The sequence below is a fragment of the Pempheris klunzingeri genome, chromosome 1 (genome assembly GCF_042242105.1).
Source record: "Pempheris klunzingeri isolate RE-2024b chromosome 1, fPemKlu1.hap1, whole genome shotgun sequence".
Classification (NCBI taxonomy): Eukaryota; Metazoa; Chordata; class Actinopteri; order Acropomatiformes; family Pempheridae; genus Pempheris; species Pempheris klunzingeri.
Genome location: NC_092012.1, coordinates 27,354,028 through 27,374,390, shown reverse-complemented (window position 1 = coordinate 27,374,390; position 20,363 = coordinate 27,354,028). Strand labels below are relative to the sequence as shown.

Genomic DNA, 20,363 nt, shown 5'->3' with positions numbered 1-20,363 from the left:
AGAAGTAATGATGGCTCATGAGGACTGTTTCTGAAAAAAGTCTAGTAGACGTCGCTCAAAATATCAGTCCACATATGAACAGCTTTGTTGTTTGCTCTTTGTCTGGCAACGTCTTCTCTGCATATACCTGTCTTCACTCTGTCTGTCCATCTGGAGGTGGACACACGGATCTTCAGGCCAGAAGTGTCTGTCTAACTTTCAGCTTTGTTTTCTAGTGATGCAGTTTCCTCTTGGCTTTCTGCAGACTATATTACTGTTACACTGGTACACGGACACTCACTTCCAACTGCATATTAAATGGACATATAATGTTCATCTATTCCTCACGATGAAAGGGTTATTAACAGCAAAAAAGTTGACACGTTTGCACGTTTCTGCATCAAATGGTTGACATATTTGACAGAATTTGACAGTGGTAAACAGATTTATGGAACTTAATGGACTTTGAAAGTCATCGATGTTTGTTGTCTTACCCAGTCAGATGTATATCAGTCTGTGTGTCCACTCCAGACACAGATGCAGGGACAAGATATGGGGAGAAAATAGCTGTTAACTTAGCTGTTAGACTGGATAACTAAAACCTGGGAAAACATATATACAAAGCCACAATGTTTCACACAAGTGATCATTCAGCAAAATATCATAAAATATTCACTCCAGCTAGTTCAACCAAATTAACAAGTTATATTTTTATATACATGTATTGAGATACTGTACAAAGCAGTTTTTTCATGGTGGGTCGATGCATTTCTCTCTTTTCTTGCACAGAGTGCTCTAGTGGAATTTAATGCTTCATGCAAATAGGCTGTTCAATTCACTTCTGTCTCCATCCTCAAAGAAGGTCTCTGCTGCTTATTTTTGTCTATACTCACAGCTTACTAGCATGCAGTAGCATCAGTGGTTGTATAGCATTTGAACTGATTTCTCTTCTAGGACCACAACCGAGCGGAGTATGAGTTCCGGGTCATGCAAAAGACATTGAAACAAGAACATTCGACGCAGAAGGTAAAACTAACTTAGTAACGTGTTTAAACCAAACCTGCACAGTCACAAATTTTGTCTAGCATGTTAATCTGTTTGAGAGAGTGTTAAAGTTGTCATGTGGTTTGATTAACCAGCGTGACAGTTGGGCCCTCTGGCACTTTCATGCTTGGGCCCTAATCAGAAAGTATCAACAATAATACAGAGCATTTAAATCAATATCATCATAATTGCTCAAAGTGTAAATATTGCAGGAAATGTTCCTCTAGCTCCTCTAGCATGCTTTAAATATGATGGAGGTGTGTCACACGATACTGAATACTGAAAGATGGTTCTCATTGGTCAAAGATTATTTCACCATATTTAATCATCATGGAAACTGTTTTTTTTATCTTTCATAAATAATCATTCCCCCAAATTATTACGCCAGGTTGAAATACTGGTCCTTTACTTTCTAACAGACTCCAATGTGATATTCTCTCAAGCTATATAACATACATACAGTTGCACCTAAAATTATTGAACCCCCATTGCAAATTAGGTGTGCTGGAAAAATATACAAACTCACACAAGAATAATTTAAATAGCTCAACACCACTCATGTTACAGGTGGTTTATCCAAATTAAACACAATATGCCACTTTTAATGACCACTGCAGTTTCAAAATAATTCAACCCCTTATTGACAAGCATCTTTAGCATTTAGTAGAGCACCCTTTTGCTGTAAAAGGCCTGACCAGCTGCAAAACGTGATGCATAGTCAGACACCAGGTTATGGCAGCGTTACTGAGGAATCTTAGCCCATTCCTCATGGATAACAGCCTCCAGCTTTATAATATTCTTGGGTTTGCATTCTGCAACCACCTTCTTCAAATCCCACCGGAGAGTTTCTGTGGGATTCAAGTCAGGCGACTGTAACCGCCACTCTAGTATCTTCCAGGACTTTTTCTGAAGCCAAGCCCTGGTGGACTTTGAGGTATACTTGGGACCATTGTCCTGTTGGAAGCTCCATTGACACCCAAGCTTCAGCTTCCTCACAGACGGCATGACGATTTCTCCTAGAATTTCCTGATATTTGATTGAATCCATGTTGCCCTCCAAATGCTGCAGGTTTCCAGTGCCACAAGGAGCAAAGCAGCCCCAGAGCATCACTGAGTCACCACCATGCATCACTGTAGGCAGGGTGTTCTCTTCAGCATCTGCCTCATTCTTCCTCCTCCAGACATACCGCTGATCCATAGACCTGAAAAGTTCTGATTTTGATTCATTGCTCCACAGAACTGAATACCAAAATTTCTTACGTTACATATTTTCTTATGCTTTTTGGACAGTAGTGGTGCACGTCTTGGAGTTTGGGCATGGAGGCCTTTAGCGTTTAGTATGCGCCTTACTGTAGAAACTGAAACCTCAGTGTCTGCTACCACCAAGTTTTGCTGCAGGTCTTTTGCAGTCCCATATCCAGGTAGTGTAGCGAGTGTTCCTTTAGCTTTGAACTTTACGTCTCCAACAGTATCTCTAGGAACAATTAATGCTTTTGCTATTGCTATTTGCTTTTCTTTGCCATATTTGTAACATGCAACCAAACATCACAGTGAACAAACTCCCAGCCAGTCCGGGTATTTGATGCGTTTTATCTCAAGCACAACTTATGAGGACCTTGATTAGTTGTATCAAGTACAACACCTGATGCAAATGAGTGCTCTTATTTAGGATTGTATTCAGGGGGTTGATTCATTTTGAATCTGCAGTTGTCATTAAAAGTAGCATATTCTGTTGAATTTTGAGAAACCACCTGTAATATCAGTTGTGTTGAGCTATTTCAATTGTTCATGTTTGAGTTGTTCATTGAACACAGCCAATTTGCAATGGGGGTTGAATAATATTAGGTGCAACTGTACAGAATCATTGCACACAAACATACAATTAGCACAGACTAGTGTTGGAATAAAACCTAATGGCATGGTAAAGAAAAAGGGCTAATAAAACATGTTGTAAAAAGTATTCAACATGATGTGGTTCAGTTTGATTTTCAGTTTTTTTGCCTTTTTTCTTGTACCAAGGTCACATTTGTCTTTTCATCAAATCATCAAATATGACCCAGTTCTCAGTAGGCTTGAATGTGACATGATAGCTTAAGGCTGAATTAGTTGTGCTCCAATGCAGCCACATAGTGTGTGTGTAAGTCTATAGAGTGTGTGCATGTGTAAGTGTGTTTGTGCATGTGTGCTTTGCGTGAAGAGCTGCTGCTGACAGAAAGACATGAGGTTGTGGCACACACACACACACACTTTATGTGTTTACTTTATGTCCTTCACACAATTCTGTGTGTTTGTATGTGTTTAAGTTTCCAGGAAATTAATGTAAACCAATGTAAGGCCCTCTGAACTGATGGAAACTACACTTACTGTGTGTGTGTGTGTGTGTGTGTGTGTGTGTGTGTGTGTGTGTGTGTGGTGTGGGTGTGTGTGTGTCTGTGTGTTTCAGGGTGAGAAGGTGAAACTCACATGTACAGACAGACTGCCAGCTTACCTAACGACTGTGGTCATGATGGGCTTCATGGTGAGTCTCAACAATCTCTTGCAGTGGTACATAAACAGTTTTTGTATTTCAAAGGCGTGTGACATTTGGACCAATAATCCGATTTTTAATCAGGCTGAATTAAGAGACAACACAACAGTGAGGGACAGCAGGGCTCTGCTTCAAATGGAAATTTTGTTTTTGTGGCTCAACAAGACCAGCAACAAGAGTGGTGACTACATTTTAGAAAAATTAACAAGCTCTTAATGTCACATCAGGAGAATCCTCTAGTTCAGCTAGTATGCAAATACATTTAATGGACATGTCATATCTTACATTTTTAGTTGTAGCTACAGTTTGAGCATTCATAAGGCGGGCCCTGTTGCAAAGGTTAAAAGCTAACCTTAATGAAAGGATTTAAAATGCTTCATTTGATAAGTGAATATAACATATTCAGATTAGACTTAAATGCTTTTGGGGCCCCTGAGTGAATTTGACTGTAGCCATATGGATCGTAAAACAGCAGCAACTGAATTATTTTATTGTTGCAAGAACAGAAAAACTAAAGCTTTTGTTAGGTTTAATGCATCTTAAATGGTGTAAGATGTCTATTAATGTCAACCAGACCTGTTTCTGAAACCCAGAGCCTCTCTAGTGAAATGAACCAGTGTTACATTAAGTTATTCCTTCTTCAGTAAACAAAAGATGCTTAAAAGGCTTTCTAACTATTAATAAACCCAGATTTGTCAGGACTTTATCAGTGTGTTGCTGTGCACATGGATTTATTTATTTATTTAGTAAATACAGGCTCAGGTGGCAAATGATGCATGTCCAAACAGCTGTTCTTGTTATTTTCATTGTATACAACAGCTGGAAACGTGTGAAATCCTTCAACAGCTCTTCACTTCCTGGAGTGTGGCTCTTTCTACTGTACTTCAACTGTGTTGTATTATAATACTTTTAGACATCTTATTAGTTCACATTAAAACAAATGCATTAAAATTTGCAGGCTAATTGTATGTCACCTGCATTGACTCTTCCTCGCATGTTGTATCAGCATATCTCTCCTTCCTACTTTTAGATCACTGTGACATTTGCCATAGTCTTCGGGGTAATCCTGTACCGCATCAGCATCAAGGCAGCACTGCATATGAGCACATACCCTGCAGCGCGGTCCAACATCAGAGCCACTGTCAAAACCACCGCCGCCATCATCAACCTCATCGTCATCATCATCTTAGACGAAATCTATGCGGCCATCGCCCGCTGGCTCACCACACTGGGTGAGACACATTTCACTGTATGAGCATAACTCATAGTAAATAAAACACACCTTTTCTCACTTGAGTGCACTAGGGAGGTTTAAAGCTTCTTCAGCCTACAGGTCTATAGCCTCACTTGATGTGGTATAATGAGTAGTTTACTGTGGTTAAGGTTACTGTAGTTTAATACTAATAACATGAGAAATATAACACTTGTATTATAATAATATAATTATATCACATTAATTATCACATTACTGAGTCACACCCTGTGGGCCCACCACCCACAGAGATAGGCAGTGGAGTTATGAGTGCAATGTTAGCTGGGCAGCAGGCAAAGGTGGGGAACTGGGTGTGCTGACCCCTGGCATCACAAACTGGTTCTACCGATGTGGAATGTCACCTCTCTGGCAGGGAATTAACTGGAGCCAGTGTGGGAGATGGAGTAGTGCCATCTAGATATAGTTGGGCTCTGACTGTTGTGTGTGCTTATGCAACAATCATCATTTCAGATTATCTGGCCTTCTATGAGTCTCTAGGTGGTGTCCTTGAGAGGATTCTGTCTAGGGACTCCATAGTTCGTGGACAACAATGGAGAAATTTGAAAGTGGGTGATTTGGAGGAGCAGCCTGCCTGATCTTATCCAGAATGGTGATTTGTTATTTGGCTTCTGTACTAATCTTGGACTGGCCACAACAAAGCAGCATAGGAGCATAGGATAATTCATAAATGTACTTGCTACGTTTAGGCCAAAGATCAGTGATCAACTTTGTGATCTTATCATCAGATCTGCAGTTACGCAGTACTGTGCAAAAGTTGTAGGCAGGTGTGAAGAAATGCTGTAAAGTAAGAAAGCTTTCAAAAATATAAAATATAATTGTTTATTTTCATCAATTTACAAAATGCAAAGTGAGCAAACAGAAGAAAAATCTAAATCCAATCAATATTTGGTGTGACCACCCTTTGCCTTCAAAACAGCATCAATTCTTCAGGTACACTTGGACACAGTTTTTGAAGGAACTCAGCAGGTAGATTGTACCAAACATCTTGGAGAACTAACCACAGATCCTTTGTGGATGTCTGCTGCCTCAGATCCTTCTGTCTGTTCATGTGATCCCAGACAGTTTGGATGATGTTGTGATCAGGGCTCTGTGGGGGGGGCACACCATCACTTCCAGAACTCCTTTGTTCTTCTTTTCGCTGAACATAGTTCCTAATGACACTGGCTGTATGTTTTGGGTCGTTGTCCTGCTGCAGAATTAATTTGGGTTCAATCAGATGCCTCCCTGATGGTATGCATGTTGGATAAGTATCTGCCTGTATTTCTCAGCATTGAGGACAGATTCATACCAACCAACTCCCCAACTTTCAGAAATATAGCCCCAAACTTGCAAGGAACTGTTGCCTGCAGACCCTCATTGCTGTACCACTCTCCAGCCCTTCAGTGAACAAACTGCCTTCTACTGCAGCCAAATATTTAAAATTTTGACTAATCAGTTCAGAGCACCTGCTGCCATTTTTCTGTACCCCAGCAATTGAGTCACTTGGCCATGTTTCCACATCGGAGGTTTGGCTTTTTGGCCACAATTCTTCCATAAAGACCAGTTTTGGCCGGACTTCTCCGGATAATAGATGGGTGTACCTGGGTCCCACTGGTTTCTGCTGGTAGACTGGGATGGTGGTTCACATTTTCAAAAAGGGGGACTGGAGGGTGTGCTGGAGGATGAGAGTTTATTCCTGGATGCTGGAAAGGAAACTCCAACTGACCATAAACCATAAATTCAAGAGGTGCAATGCAGATTCCATTGCTACCAAGGAACAGTGGCTCAGCTCTTAGGGGTCATGGGAGTTTGCCCATCCAGTATATACAGGTGTTTTATTCATCTGATCCTGTATTCCTTCCCCTGGAGGTTTTTCCAGGCGCATTCCAGTGGGTGGAGTACACCTAGAACTCGCTGCCCTGGGATCCCCCAGGAAGAGCTGGAAAATGTTGCTGGCGAAAGGGACATCTGGAATACCTTGCTTAGCCTGCTGCTACTGTGACCTGGCTCCAGATAAATGGAAGAAAATGGATGGACTTTCATGGGCATTGTTGCCCCTCTCTCAGGGTTGCTGTATAAAAGTTGCAGCAATTACAAAATCTGTCTTGAAACCATGGCAGTAGGTGAAGCTACTGTGGTGTGTTTTGGGATCCACCAAGCCAGTTTTACCCTCCATCCAACCCCTTAGAACAAATAAGTTTTAGATGGCACGATGGAAAGAGGATGGTGGAACTGATGTTGTATAGAAATACCCAGATGCAATTAACACAGTTAATTGTGTCAATTTTTTAACGTGTTAAATATTTGAAAATAATTACAAAATTAACACAATTCATGTATGTGTATGTGAGACAAGTTGATTGTTTTCTCTTTTTCAGAGGTTCCAAAGACAGACAAGAGCTTTGAAGAGCGCCTCATCTTCAAGACTTTTATCTTGAAGTTTGTCAATGCCTTCACACCCATTGTCTATTTGGCTTTTTTCAGGGGAAGGTAAAACAAAGACTTTTTTCTTCATTCTTTATGTTTAAACATCTGAATCAAACCTCTGTAGGATTCACATACTTGCATCTGTTAGGGCTCTCACACTTTCATCCAAAATACTGTACCACAATGTTTGTTTGTATGTGTGTTTGCTCTGTATATTATATAATATGACCTGCTTTCCTCATCTCATATGTGAACATGTGATGCCTGTGTTTGGTTTACAGACTTGTTGGGCGGCCCGGGAACTACTTGTATGTTCTTGGATCGTACAGAATGGAAGAGGTAATTCACATTGGACACAATTATATTACATATTTTCTTTAGGACTTCTGTAGGACTTGGAAGCACAGAAGTTCAATCAATCAATCAATCTTTATTTTTATAACGCCAATTCATAACAGCATTATTTCAAGACTCTTTCCACAAAGAGCAGGTCTAGACCAAACTCTTTCATTAAGAGAGAGACCCAACGATTCAGGAATTCAAAATTAAGGATTCAAGAATCCCCACATGAACAGCACCAGATATTATATTAGGCGACAGTGGCAGGAAGAACTCTCCTTTAACAGGAAGAAACCTCGAACAGAACCAGGCTCAGAGGTGGGTGGCTTTCTGTTGGGGTCCTTGTTGGGTGGAGGTTGGACAGAGATAGAGAGAGAGAGAAGTTGTCATTTTATATTTCTTTTAACTATAACATTACTCAACATGTATCAACATTTAATCATGAGATTTTATCTTTTTTTCATCTCTTTATTTTATCAGTTCTCATTAATCTATGGACAGTCCAGAGGGTCCATGTCAGTCATTGTGGATTTTACACAAAACTCAAATACGTGTTATTTATGTCAACAATACGACGAGTTTAATGCTATGACAATCCATTTTACTTTCCGTCTCCCTCTATCCTAAATAATGTTTTAGTCAGTTTTTAATGGACGACAACCACTTCAATGGAGATGAAGACAGCCCGCTTTTCCTCACTGTTTCTTTTTAACATTTCTCAACATAAAAACATGAAAGTGTCCTTGAGAGCACCACAATGATATAGGCTACCGTTAAGGCCATCAGTTTTAATTATTTCCTCCTTGATTCTAAGAAAAACTTTTACTCTTACCATGATGCTACCATATCACTTACATTACTGAATTTATTCATAGATCATCTAGATGCATTGTTAATCTTAATTCAGATGCTCTAGATTCAATAGATATGTATAGATATATCTATTGAATGTTAAAATGACACTTACGCCCTTGGACAGATGAAAAAAATTCCAGGCTTTCTAAAATCCTGCTTAGACGGGCCAGGTGGACGTTTTGCTTTTTTCAGATGAGAAAGTGTTCTGATTCTTCCATCTCAGTTGCTCAGCTGTTAGTAAAGTTTTACTGATTGTTGTAATCTTTCATTTTCATTGATTTCTTATTTTGAATGTCCAAGCATTAAGTATAAAGAATGATTTTTTTCATTTTAATTATGTAGTACACTACACACACACACACTAATGGTGTTTGGTGATATAATTTCTGGCTACCACAATGGTTTGTAATATGATTTTAATCTCTGTGGGACTTAACATGGATTGTTTCTATGCATTCTTATATAAAGTGGCTGTGGTGTCTATTTCCTTTGCTTGCACATATTTTTACTTCACGTTCCTCTCATCTCTGTCAACTCTTTAAACTCCATTCCCTTCAACTTCTTCTGCCAAAGTTGGATTTCCTGTCACTGTCTCACTCCCTGTCTCTCCCTTCAGTGTGCCCATGCAGGCTGCCTCATGGAGCTGTGCATCCAGTTGTGCATCACCATGTTGGGCAAGCAGCTCATCCAGAACAATTTGTTTGAGATTGGCATACCGTGAGTACGGAACACTCAGTGTGCAACATGCATGTTTCCCATGACACTAACTGAACAGCCACATACACAAGCTTATAACCTCAGTTCAGCACAATCATAGTAAATGGGTTCAGCGAGCCACAGACCAAATCATGCAAACCACCTTCATTCAAAAACCTGTCTGGTTTCCAGGTAAGTGTGTCTGAAAACCAGACAGGTTTTTGAATGATCACCTGGCTGAACCGGACAGCCGGTAATTTTCTCTGTAATAATTGTACCATATGACAGGTTTTTCTATTATTTTGTCCACTCCATTCAAATCAATGAGGGTCGGCCAAATAACAGAAAGACCTTTTATTATAATACAATACAATTCAACAGCAGCACAAAGTGCAGAACTACTGCTAGTAGAGTTTCAAACAAACTGTGACCCCCTTTTCCAACATTGCTTCATAAAATCTCTAGTGATCAAAACCTACAAAGCACCTTGAAGGATAATATTCCAGTCAAATTCTACTTAATTATACTTGTAAAAGTATGTTAGCCTAAGAAACAGGAAAAAGGAGAGCTTATCTAAGAGTAATAATGAGAAGACCAAGTTGATGTTATATGCCATTTTAGGTTCTCACAACTTTCCAAAGATGTGTTTTATGCCATTTAGATGGATCTTAATCAGAACTCCCTGTTTTGTACTGAATGTTAAGATTTCTTTTGCATTCTGGTGAATTGTTAAGCACCAATTTCTGCCTTTTTGCATCAACTTACGATGGAAATTCCTTCATTTATGTAACGGAAAACCCCCAAAAATGTTTATGTTTCTCCTGGCTTTTGTGTGTTGTTTTCATCATTGGCTGTTTGTTTGTACAGGAAGCTGAAGAAACTGCTCCGGAGGAGAAAGTCAGACTTTGACTCAAAGCAAGAGGAGGAACTAAACGACACCCTAAAGCGCTATGAGAAAGACCATCTCCTGGGTCCTTTTGTTGGGCTCAGCCCCGAGTACATGGAGATGAGTGAGTCTACAGGTCATTTTACAGATCATTTGAAAGTCATTTAGACTTTTGGCTTAACTTATTGTGTGCCTTCATCAAAGCTTCTTTCAGCCTGTTATCCTGAAAATAAGTGCCCATTGCTCTGAAGGCCCATTGCTCAGAAAATACACACATTCACTGCAGTTGTTAGACTGAGTTTTACTTTAGTTGGTGTGTGCCCCAGTCACACGAGTCAATAGATGTCCAATCCAGAGTAGCAAGGAGATACTTCTGTCCTTAGTTCTGCACTGCTGACACAAAACATAGTAATGGTTTGGTAAGGGCCAGGCACAAGAACGGCTTGGTTAGGTTTAGGGGATCATTGTGATTTGGATTAAAGTAATCAATCAATCAATCAATCTTTATTTATATAGCGCCAATTCACAACATCTCAAGACGCTTTACATAAAGAGCAGGTCTAGACCAAAATCTTTAATTAGAGAGAGACCCAACGATTCAGGAATTCAAAATTAAGGATTCAAGAATTCCCACGTGAGCAAGCATCAGATATTATACTCCCCTTTAACGGGAAGAAACCTCGAACAGACCCAGGCTCAATGTGGGCGGCTTCTGTCAGGATCCGCATTGGGTGGAGGTTGGACAGAGAGAGAGGGAGAGAGAGAGACACACACAAACAGCAACCAACATACAAGCAATGACTATAGCAGTGGTGACAGGAGTGTGACTAAAATATTAGCAGTATGATATTATTGAAACGCACTAACAGCACTAACAATAGGAGTGTGACTAAAAGATTAGCAGTATGATATTATTAAAAAACATGACGAGTGGCCGACGATCCGCAGCAGTGATTCATGAAGCAGAGAACCACATCAGCAGGACCAGGACCAGGATCCACAGGAACCTGAGAGATGAGAAAGCACAGAAAGGCTCCGGGGAAGATAGCAAGTTTGTGGCAGACATTAGATATTTGGAAAAAGGAAACAATTGGAACAGTTTTCCATGTAAAAAAATTAAATTGTAAAGTTGCTCGGTATAAGGCTAAAAAGATAGCTTATAAGGGCAAAATCCCTTTCAATTCAGCACCATGTACAGGGCTGGCAGGCACTGAGCTGCATAGAGACTGGGTATTCTCTGCAGGAAGAGTGGGTGTCTGTTTTTGTTTTTGGGGAAACAGGCAGTTGCAGAAATGGGCTGTCGGTCCAATGGGACATTTTTCAAGCTATTGGCATGTCAGCATAATGAACCATCAAACACAATGGCATTGCACAGACACATCTGATGAATAAGCGGAGTGAACATTCTCTCGTGGTTTGTAGTGATGCATTTTGGCTCACCGGGATTTTTCTGTGTGAAAAGAAACTGGACCAAGGAACTGAACCATAAAGAAATGTTTTAGATCAAATAGCTTTGGTCACATGTCCATCAAACCATCAAGCATGGTGAATCACAGTCTGCACTGTAGTGCCCACAGTCAGTTTCTATGTGTTCATCCATTAACCTCTCATCTGCGTCTTTAGTCATCCAGTTTGGGATGGTGACTCTCTTCGTGGCCTCCTTCCCCCTGGCTCCGCTCTTCGCTCTTCTGAATAACATTATTGAGATTCGCCTGGATGCCAAGAAGTTTATTATGGAGGTGCGCAGGCCAATTGCAGCCAAAGCCAAAGACATTGGTAGGTGTCCACTGAAGGTGGTACTGAACACACTGAAGGTGACAACTGAAACTAAATAGAGAAAAACTCACACAAGTCTTCCACAATGCACATAATGATCCCTTCCTAACAAGAGGTGGTCTTCAATCCTTCTTCTGCGTAAGAATACACTTTTAAGTTCAGCTGAACATAATGAGGCTTCAGTAGCCCGTTTGTGTTGCTATCTATACACTCTAGCTGTCTGGGATAGCAAGCAGAGGCAATATTGTACTAAAAAGATTAACTTTGGAAGATAACAACATGATTTCACATGGTCAGATTGTTGAAGTCTCATATTAGCTTTGGTTTAAGCTTAGAAAGCATTTTTACAAGTGTGGGGATTCTGTGGATCACTTACTGTGCATTGGAATTGTATTGAGGAAGAACACCTTTATGGAGAAATGTCCCTAGTAACCAAAAACATTTTCAATGTTCATACAGGCTTGTGAATATTGTTAGTGAACGTAACATAATGGCTTTGAATGCATTGATTCTTGCACATCAGAATACTAGATATATACAGTATATAGGAAATCACAATACTAATAATGACCTTTATTTGTACAGCACATTTAAAAGCAAACATAAATGCAAACATTAATATAGCAAACATTACTGGTAAAATACAAAGTTTGAACAAGAACTGAAAGAATTTGAAGAAAAAGAAGTAGAATTACTTTAACGATCCCTTTGAGGACATTCAATTTAAAGACCAATTGATTCAGAAATTCAAATTTACAAAAAGGAGTTTGAGCACAAAAGTCATTGAGGTAACAAGTCAAATTTCAACAAAGAACCTTTCCTTGAGTTTTGGGGGAACTGCGCAGTTTCCTTCAGTTTTAAATCACAGGCTCTGTTGCAGGATCTGAGGAATTTGCTGGTTATATGTGAGCATAACAGCTCACTAAGTAGAGTCAGACCATGAAGTCCAAAGTGTGTGTGTGTGTGTGTGTGTGTGTGTGTGTGTGTGTGTGCGCGCGTGTGTGTCCCTTCTGGATTTATCATGTACTTTAATTTTATGCTGTCATGGTTTAACTGCCTGAGCTACTTTGCATTAGTTTGTATTTATTTTCTGCACTGTACACGATGCTGCCTTACTCAACTGAACACTCCATCCTGTTCAGCTGCTGCTTCATGTTTTGTAAATAATAAAAATCTTGTAAAATTAACTGGAATCTGATGCAAAGAGACAAAATGGGGATAGATAACTTGTCTTCAAATCTTTAAGGAGTTCCTATAATCAGTGTTGGAGGAGATGAATGCTTGAATTAGAGAATGATAAAACTGAAGTAGATATAAACTATCACTTTATTATGATAATCAAAAGAATCAAAGATCATGCCTGGCACTGGGCTTAAGGTTTGAAATAAGCTGACACAGATGGCTGCCTGGAGCCAGAACCTAACAACCCACATGTAATGCAGTGGGCTTGTGCCATCTAGTGGTAGCTGCTAACCCCATACAAGTGTTCACATGTTTATACTGCCGTTTTCACCGTAATGACGGTTCTTTTGTCCGTCTGCAGGTATTTGGTACAACCTTCTAAGAGGCCTCAGTAAGGTAGCAGTCATCGTTAATGTAAGTCTCACTGTGTCCAGTTTCCCTTCAAAGCAGTACAGTACTCTAACATTTTCTAATGCTGGAAACTGAACGTTCTTCATGGTTTACATGATGATTCATGAAGACAGTAAGCGGTTACACGGTTGTCTGTCCCTCAGGCCTTCGTAATCTCCTTCACCTCTGATTTCATTCCGCGGCTGGTCTACCTGTACATGTACAGCCCTGACGGCACCATGCACGGCTTCGTCAATCATACTCTGTCTTACTTCAACGTCAGTGACTTCCAGCCAGGCACAGACCCTCTGCAGCCAATGCATCTGGGCTACACGGTAGAAACCTGCAGGTAAAGTTTCACCTTACTTGATTTTGGAGTTCACTTTGCTGATGTGTTGAAACAACAATTGATACATTTCAAATTGACCATCTCTGTTTTTTACTATTTGTGATATTGATGGTTTTTATAGGGATTAAATGGACATCTGTAGCATCAAGTAATATCTTTTAAATGTTTCCAAATGAATCGTATGTCCAGACTCTTTGTCTCCCTGTGTCCAGGTATAAGGACTACAGAGAGCCTCCATGGTCCAGCACACCATATGAACTCTCTAAGGAGTTCTGGGCTATTCTGGCTGCCCGTCTTGCCTTTGTCATTGTCTTTCAGGTTTGCAACAACACACAGATATTAATATCAAAGCATATACTGTTCATACTGTATGTATGTATGCAGCAGGCAAATATGTAAACAAGTTATTCATATTTGATGAATTTCTGGGTGCAAAGGGAAATATGAGGTAATAGATTGAGTGAGAATGTAATGAAGACATGTTTTTGGACTGAAAACTCACCTTTATAGATTTAATTTTCACACTGTAAACTGTTAAGTATGTGTGTGATCACAATTAGTTTTAATAAATAGAACAAGGGAGTCTAATCAACAATAATCAACAGTAGTATTAAAATACTATTAAAAAAAGAATGTGACACTAGTGAGATACAAAAATTAATACTGAAATAAAATTCTGATTTTGTACATCAGTGCCTTGACTAGAATTGAGTTTTGTTTGTATAAGATAAAAAATGTGGAATTAAAGTCATAACTTTGATTTACTATATATATAATTGAAGTTAATCAAATAAATTCCTGAGTCTCTATTATTCATAAATATGAAAAAAAAACCACACATAACAAAGTCCATTCATGACTTCTATATTTTTGAAGTTCAGTTGCATATCTAGTTTAAAACAGGAAAAACATCTTGGTCATGATCAAGTCTAAAGTTATTCATAAATAGCCAATTTTAATGGTGATATATTTTTCGGTCTGACGCAAATGCAGTGGACTTGATAACATTAGCTACCTGATCTGCTCTCCTATATGTTTTTAAGTTTGACTGTTTACTCTTTGAAAGAAAAAGCACCTCCCCTTTCAAATGATTTTGAATTCATACTAAATAACACTTCATTATTCATTAATCAGTTAAATTTAACAATCAGGTGGAGGAGGTTTAAAGCTACAGCCTTGGTCTGGTATGACCACTAGCTTATGATGGCTAATGTCAGGAAACTTTAGATGTTGTTAATGAGTAAGTTTGTTGATTTAGGACTCTTCTGCTACTGTTAAACTACGTTTCAGAATTTCATAAATGAATATTTTTATCACAAAAGTAAAACTAGGTGTAAACGCACCATAGTATGGCTACACTGGCCACTGTCCAGCATAAGGTACATAGTCCTGCTTTAATGTCATTAGGCATGAAAAACTGTGGTCCTACACTTCAATGAGATGTTCCTTTCTGTTCCCTCCATCCTATGCAGAACGTAGTGATGCTCATGAGTGACTTTGTGGACTGGCTGATCCCAGACATCCCCAAGGACATCAGCCTCCAGATGCATAAGGAGAAGATCCTCATGGTAGAGCTCTTCATGAAGGAGGAGCAGGGCAAAAGGCTTGCAGCAAGGGACAACCACAACCAGGACAACTGCACCTCCCCCCCATCAACCAATCAGAGCCTGTCACAGCCCCGCTCGCGGCCCATCTTACACGCAAACTGCAGTTGACCTGCTAGCTGCTAGCATCTGAGAGAACAAGCACAAAAGGCAGCAAGCACACACCTTCATACAAATTGTAAATAAGCTGGTAACGGTTAAACAGTTTGCCATTAGCACTAATCAGTAAAGCTCTTGCTGCAATCACGTTGTTTTGGAATTTCTGCAGGATTCACTTGACAGTTAAAAAGCTTATCTTTGACACATTCCATTAGAGACGGGTTGTTTGCCTCTTTGTAAGACTTTTCTCATATTAATATCTTACAGTCTACTGCCGCACATTGCATTACCTGCCATTCACCAAACAACCAGCAAGTAGTTTGAAAATACTCATAAGAAACATTATTTGTTGGATGTATTTGTAAGGAACAAGCCATTATCTTCAATTGACTGGGGGGGGGGTATCCATGTTGAGATCATTCAGGACATCTTAGAAAGCAGTGCCAAAACTCATGTGAATCCTATTTTCAAGCAGTGAGTTCATGCTTGCCAACTCTCCCACAGGACCTGAATGCAGCTTATTGAAGACAGTCTCTTTAAATCCGTCCAAATGGTCCCTCTGAGTTTCCTCCTGGTATCTTAACACCCAAGGAGATCCTCCTTCCTGCCAACAATGTGGAAAGCTCAGACATGCCTTTTTTTTTTTCCTTTTTTGCACAAATCTATAGAAATGCAGGAGCGTATTGATGTACTTTTTTTGAATATGCAACACGTACTTTGGTTGTTGGGATGAACAGAGAGGTTTTGGAAGGCCTTCCTTTTCAGCCGGCCTATTGCTTCTCTTGTTTGAGCAATATATTGCTCTTTGTTACATGTATGAACAAACTGCCTAACAGCACTCAGTGCCATTATTCCTGGAATATACAGCACATTTTATTCATTCCAATGAACTGGAATTCTTAAAGCTGCAATTGGCAAGATTTACAGTGTAAAAACAAATTGTTGTCATGCCCCATCTCACTGTAGATACTTATTGTCCATCCTGTGTACCAGTCTGTGTGTCTTGCATTAACCGAAAACACAACAGTGACAAGCTGTTACCACATGTTTATTTCAGTGAACTTTGTAAAGCACTATGAGACACTCTGTTGTGATATTGGGCTATACAAATAAAATTGAATTGAATTGAATTGAATATAAAATAGTAATGGCAAACGTGTTAGCAGAGAATAATGTACACATATGACACACAGTTACATAAGTATTTAACATTTTGAATGTTTCTGGACACCAAGTCCAGTACTTACTGTGCTTTGAGCTCAAGCAGCTGATGCTTAATGTAATATAATATTTTTACATGATTTGCTGCTGTAATATGTAGATAAGCTTGAAATACTGCAGCAATTGTTTGCAAACACGTTCTCACCATATCACCTGTCATTGTTGTGTTTTCAGCTCTTGTCATACATAAAAATCAGTTAATGCAGGTTACTGCTAGCAAGCTCCCAATAGACCCAACAGACTCCAGTATTTTCTCTTTAAATGCCTTGTTCATTTGGTGTCTTTTGGACCATCAACAAAGTGGGGCGATTTCCTGATGTCAATAGTTTCTTCATTCCTCACCTTTGAGCCACTGATTGGAAATTTTGGCTCATGCAAGTTTTAACAGCCCAGAAGTAAATGTTTTGTGTCTCACTGAATGAAATCAGAAAAGCCCTTCACAGTTTTACACATCATGAAAGGATGACTCCTCTGCTTTTAAACATGGACCCTAATTTAACAAGGACCAAAATTATGTAAAAAACAAAAATAGGGCTCAGGTTTAAAAATACATGTTATCCTTTAAGATGCTCAGCAAGTGTAAATGAAATGAAAATGTCCATGTATGTTTAATCATTTAATTAGATTTAAGATTGTTAAAAATGAAATTGAATGTTTAAGGTCATGTGTAGTGGTACAATTAAGTGCATTTTCACCATGCTCATATAACACCTTGAAAATTACAATAATAGCAATGTGAGAATTTAAAGGTCGTTTTTGCTACAGTAGGAATTTTCAACTTTTTGACGTCTCTAAAAAAGCAGCGCTAGCGTCTTGTTCAATGGTACCACAGCAACAATGACAGTCACTGCCTGATATTCTCCCAGCTGCTTCAGGGATTCAAAGCAGGCCATGCAGCTCTGTTTCTATATTATATATTATGCCTTATATTAACTGCAAAAGTCATATAAGATTTTATCAAAACTACAACTGTTCAAGCACAAAGACCGAATAATATGTTGTTTTCTTTCCATCAAACTGCAAACGCACATTGGGGAGTAACTGGATAGCACTTTCAAGAAAAGAAAATGGAATGAAATGTGCAGTCTACATTCACCAACGTGTCAGCCCCCACACCCGCCCCCTGCTGTAAATATATTGAACTACCCTAAATTTAAGTCCTCTCCCTCAATTTGTAATTTTCAGTGAGGATCACTTTTTGGTCAAAATGTTTAAAATGTTCTTTATTTTCATAACAGTGCATTTCTAAGTATGACCACTGATCTATCAACTGGAGTCAGTGAGAACCATCATCGTCATGGACTATTTCTTGATGGATGCCTGGGAAACATCTTCTAATACAGCCCAAAAAGACATTTCATCTCTAAAGTTGTGACTTCTTTCTGGGATGTGACTTCCTCTTTTGAGCAACAACTGCACATTTTATTTCCTCTAAATGTTAATGCTGTTACTGCGGTGTGTCTATTGATATTCAGTGATAGATCATGTGCTGCCACAGAGCCATAGGAGTTTTATCTCCTATAACCAGATGACGTGTGAAACCCTCCTTGTCCTTTTCTGTGTTGCATTTACAGCATCAATAAAACACTAGAAGTTGTGATATGCTGATATCTATTCAAATGTATGTCAAAGCACATTTCACAACATGCCTGAGTGTATATGCATGTATAACCAATTTGTCTGTCGTTTTTGTTTGAACTAACAGCAAATAAAGGAGGTGTACTGCCTCTATATATTTAAAAATCCTGCATTTCACTGCTTTGGTATTTAATTATGTGCACACTATACCACCAAAGTACAATATAACTCAAAAACTTGGTCATTTAGAGCAAGTGTTTTTTCTCTAGCAGTGAGAGAGATGATGGCCTGGATTAGTGTTTTTGCTCCTGCATGTCATCATATATCCTAGATGTGGGTGATTGCTGCCTGTAACTTTGGGTGACACCTTAACAAGACACACCAAATCTGTTAACCCTTTCATGCATAGAGGTCACTACAGTGTACAGCTATTCAAAAGCTGTTTTCTTGTATGTGCATGAGTTTTGATGGCATAGTTGCACATCAGCCACTACAGTGGATGCTACTGCATCATCTCATAGCCATTGCAAGTGAAAAAACAAGAGTGACAGCCGCAAAACAGCCAGAAACACTAAGCTGCTCATTTTCTTCTGTTCAAACCTACTATAAAAAGAAACCCTTGCAGGAAAGAAAAATATGGTGACATCACGTAACATCTAAGGAGTCATGCAATTGCAAAATTTTCCAAGTATTGATTTTATATTGGGAGGAAATTATGATTAATCACATGTCCACTGAATTGTACATCATGCATCACTAGCTACATTTCAACTACTGGACATGTAAAAATATCTTTATAAAATTTGGGTTGATTTTCACACCTAAAGATGAATAAAAACATTAAAAAAAATTTAAAAAACTGACTGAGGTTATCATAATTCATGCATGAAAGGGTTAAGTACAAAGAAGCTTTTGTGTGCCTTGACCAGTTGTCAGTGTTACAAATCTGTATACAGAGGACTTTTAATCAGAATCAGAATCAGAATTACTTTAATAATCCCCAGGGGGAAATAGCTTTTTGTTACACACAGCTCCAAAAGAATAAGAATAAAGTAATGATACAAATAATACCACTACTAATAATAATAATATACAACAACATGTACATTCAGAGTGAGGAGATGTATTATATAATACTAATAATACTACTACCACTACTACTACTACCAACAATAACATATAACAACATGTACACTCAGAGTGAGGAGCTGTACTATATTATAATAATAATAATACAAATGATACCACTACTACTAATAATAATAATAACATATAACAACATGTACACTCAGAGTGAGGAGCTGTACTATATTATAATAATAATAATACAAATAATACCACTACTACTACTAATAATAATAATATATAACAACATGTACACTCAGAGTGAGGAGCTGTATTATATAATTATAATAATAATAACAATAATAATAATAATCAGGTGAGTCCAGAGTCCAGGATCCTCTCCTCTCTGGTGAAACAGTTCACGTACTGGATGAAGTTGGGCAGTGCCTTTGCCACGGTGACATGGTTGAAGATAGAGATAGCAGTGAGTGCACTCAGGTGTAGAGTCTGTGCCCGGGCTGTGGCGGAGTGGATGACGTCACACGCCGAAGTTGGGTTGGCAGAAAGAGGAATGTAAACAGTCACCATGACAACATGTGAAAACTCCCGTGGCAGGCAACGTGGACGAAGACCAACAGCTAACAGTTCAATGTCCGGGCTGCAGATGCGCTCCTTAGCAGGACTGCACCACCTGTTGTTCACCAGAACGGCAAGCCCCCCTCCTTCCTCCTCCTTCCCCTCGTCGGGAATGTCCTGATGCAGCCATGTCTCCAAAAAGCACACCAGACTACACTCCCGGTACTCCATCCGACTCCTGGCTAACGGTGTTAGCTCCTCCATCTTGTTTACCAGCGATCTCACGTTGCCCATAGTAAAGATGGGGAGACAGGGTTTATATTTCTTTTCCTCCATACGCCTCCGTTGTCTCCTTCTAGTTTCTCTCCTCCACTGGTTCTTCTTTCCTCTGCAACCTCGGTGTGTTTTCCTCCACAATTCTTCTGAAATTTGTGAAGATCTTGTGGTCAAGATGCCAGCAGGTTTCAGAGTGATCAGCTGATCACTCCTGTAGCCAAAACGGCTACCAACGGCCATATG

General features: G+C 39.3%; 1 protein-coding gene across 1 annotated transcript in view; it reads left to right on the top strand.

Moving 5' to 3' along the window:
* ano1a (anoctamin 1, calcium activated chloride channel a) overlaps positions 1–15,773 on the top strand; it is a 75,701-nt gene extending 59,928 nt beyond the window's left edge. The window contains exons 14-25 of the mRNA XM_070832691.1: positions 934–1,005; positions 3,466–3,540; positions 4,580–4,781; positions 7,180–7,291; positions 7,510–7,567; positions 9,039–9,139; positions 9,986–10,128; positions 11,628–11,780; positions 13,324–13,376; positions 13,517–13,701; positions 13,914–14,019; positions 15,174–15,773. Of these exons, the coding sequence (XP_070688792.1) occupies positions 934–1,005; positions 3,466–3,540; positions 4,580–4,781; positions 7,180–7,291; positions 7,510–7,567; positions 9,039–9,139; positions 9,986–10,128; positions 11,628–11,780; positions 13,324–13,376; positions 13,517–13,701; positions 13,914–14,019; positions 15,174–15,416 (1,503 nt within the window). The 3' untranslated portion in view covers positions 15,417–15,773. The remainder of the gene's footprint in view (positions 1–933; positions 1,006–3,465; positions 3,541–4,579; positions 4,782–7,179; positions 7,292–7,509; positions 7,568–9,038; positions 9,140–9,985; positions 10,129–11,627; positions 11,781–13,323; positions 13,377–13,516; positions 13,702–13,913; positions 14,020–15,173) is intronic.
* The last annotated feature ends 4,590 nt before the right edge of the window (positions 15,774–20,363 follow it).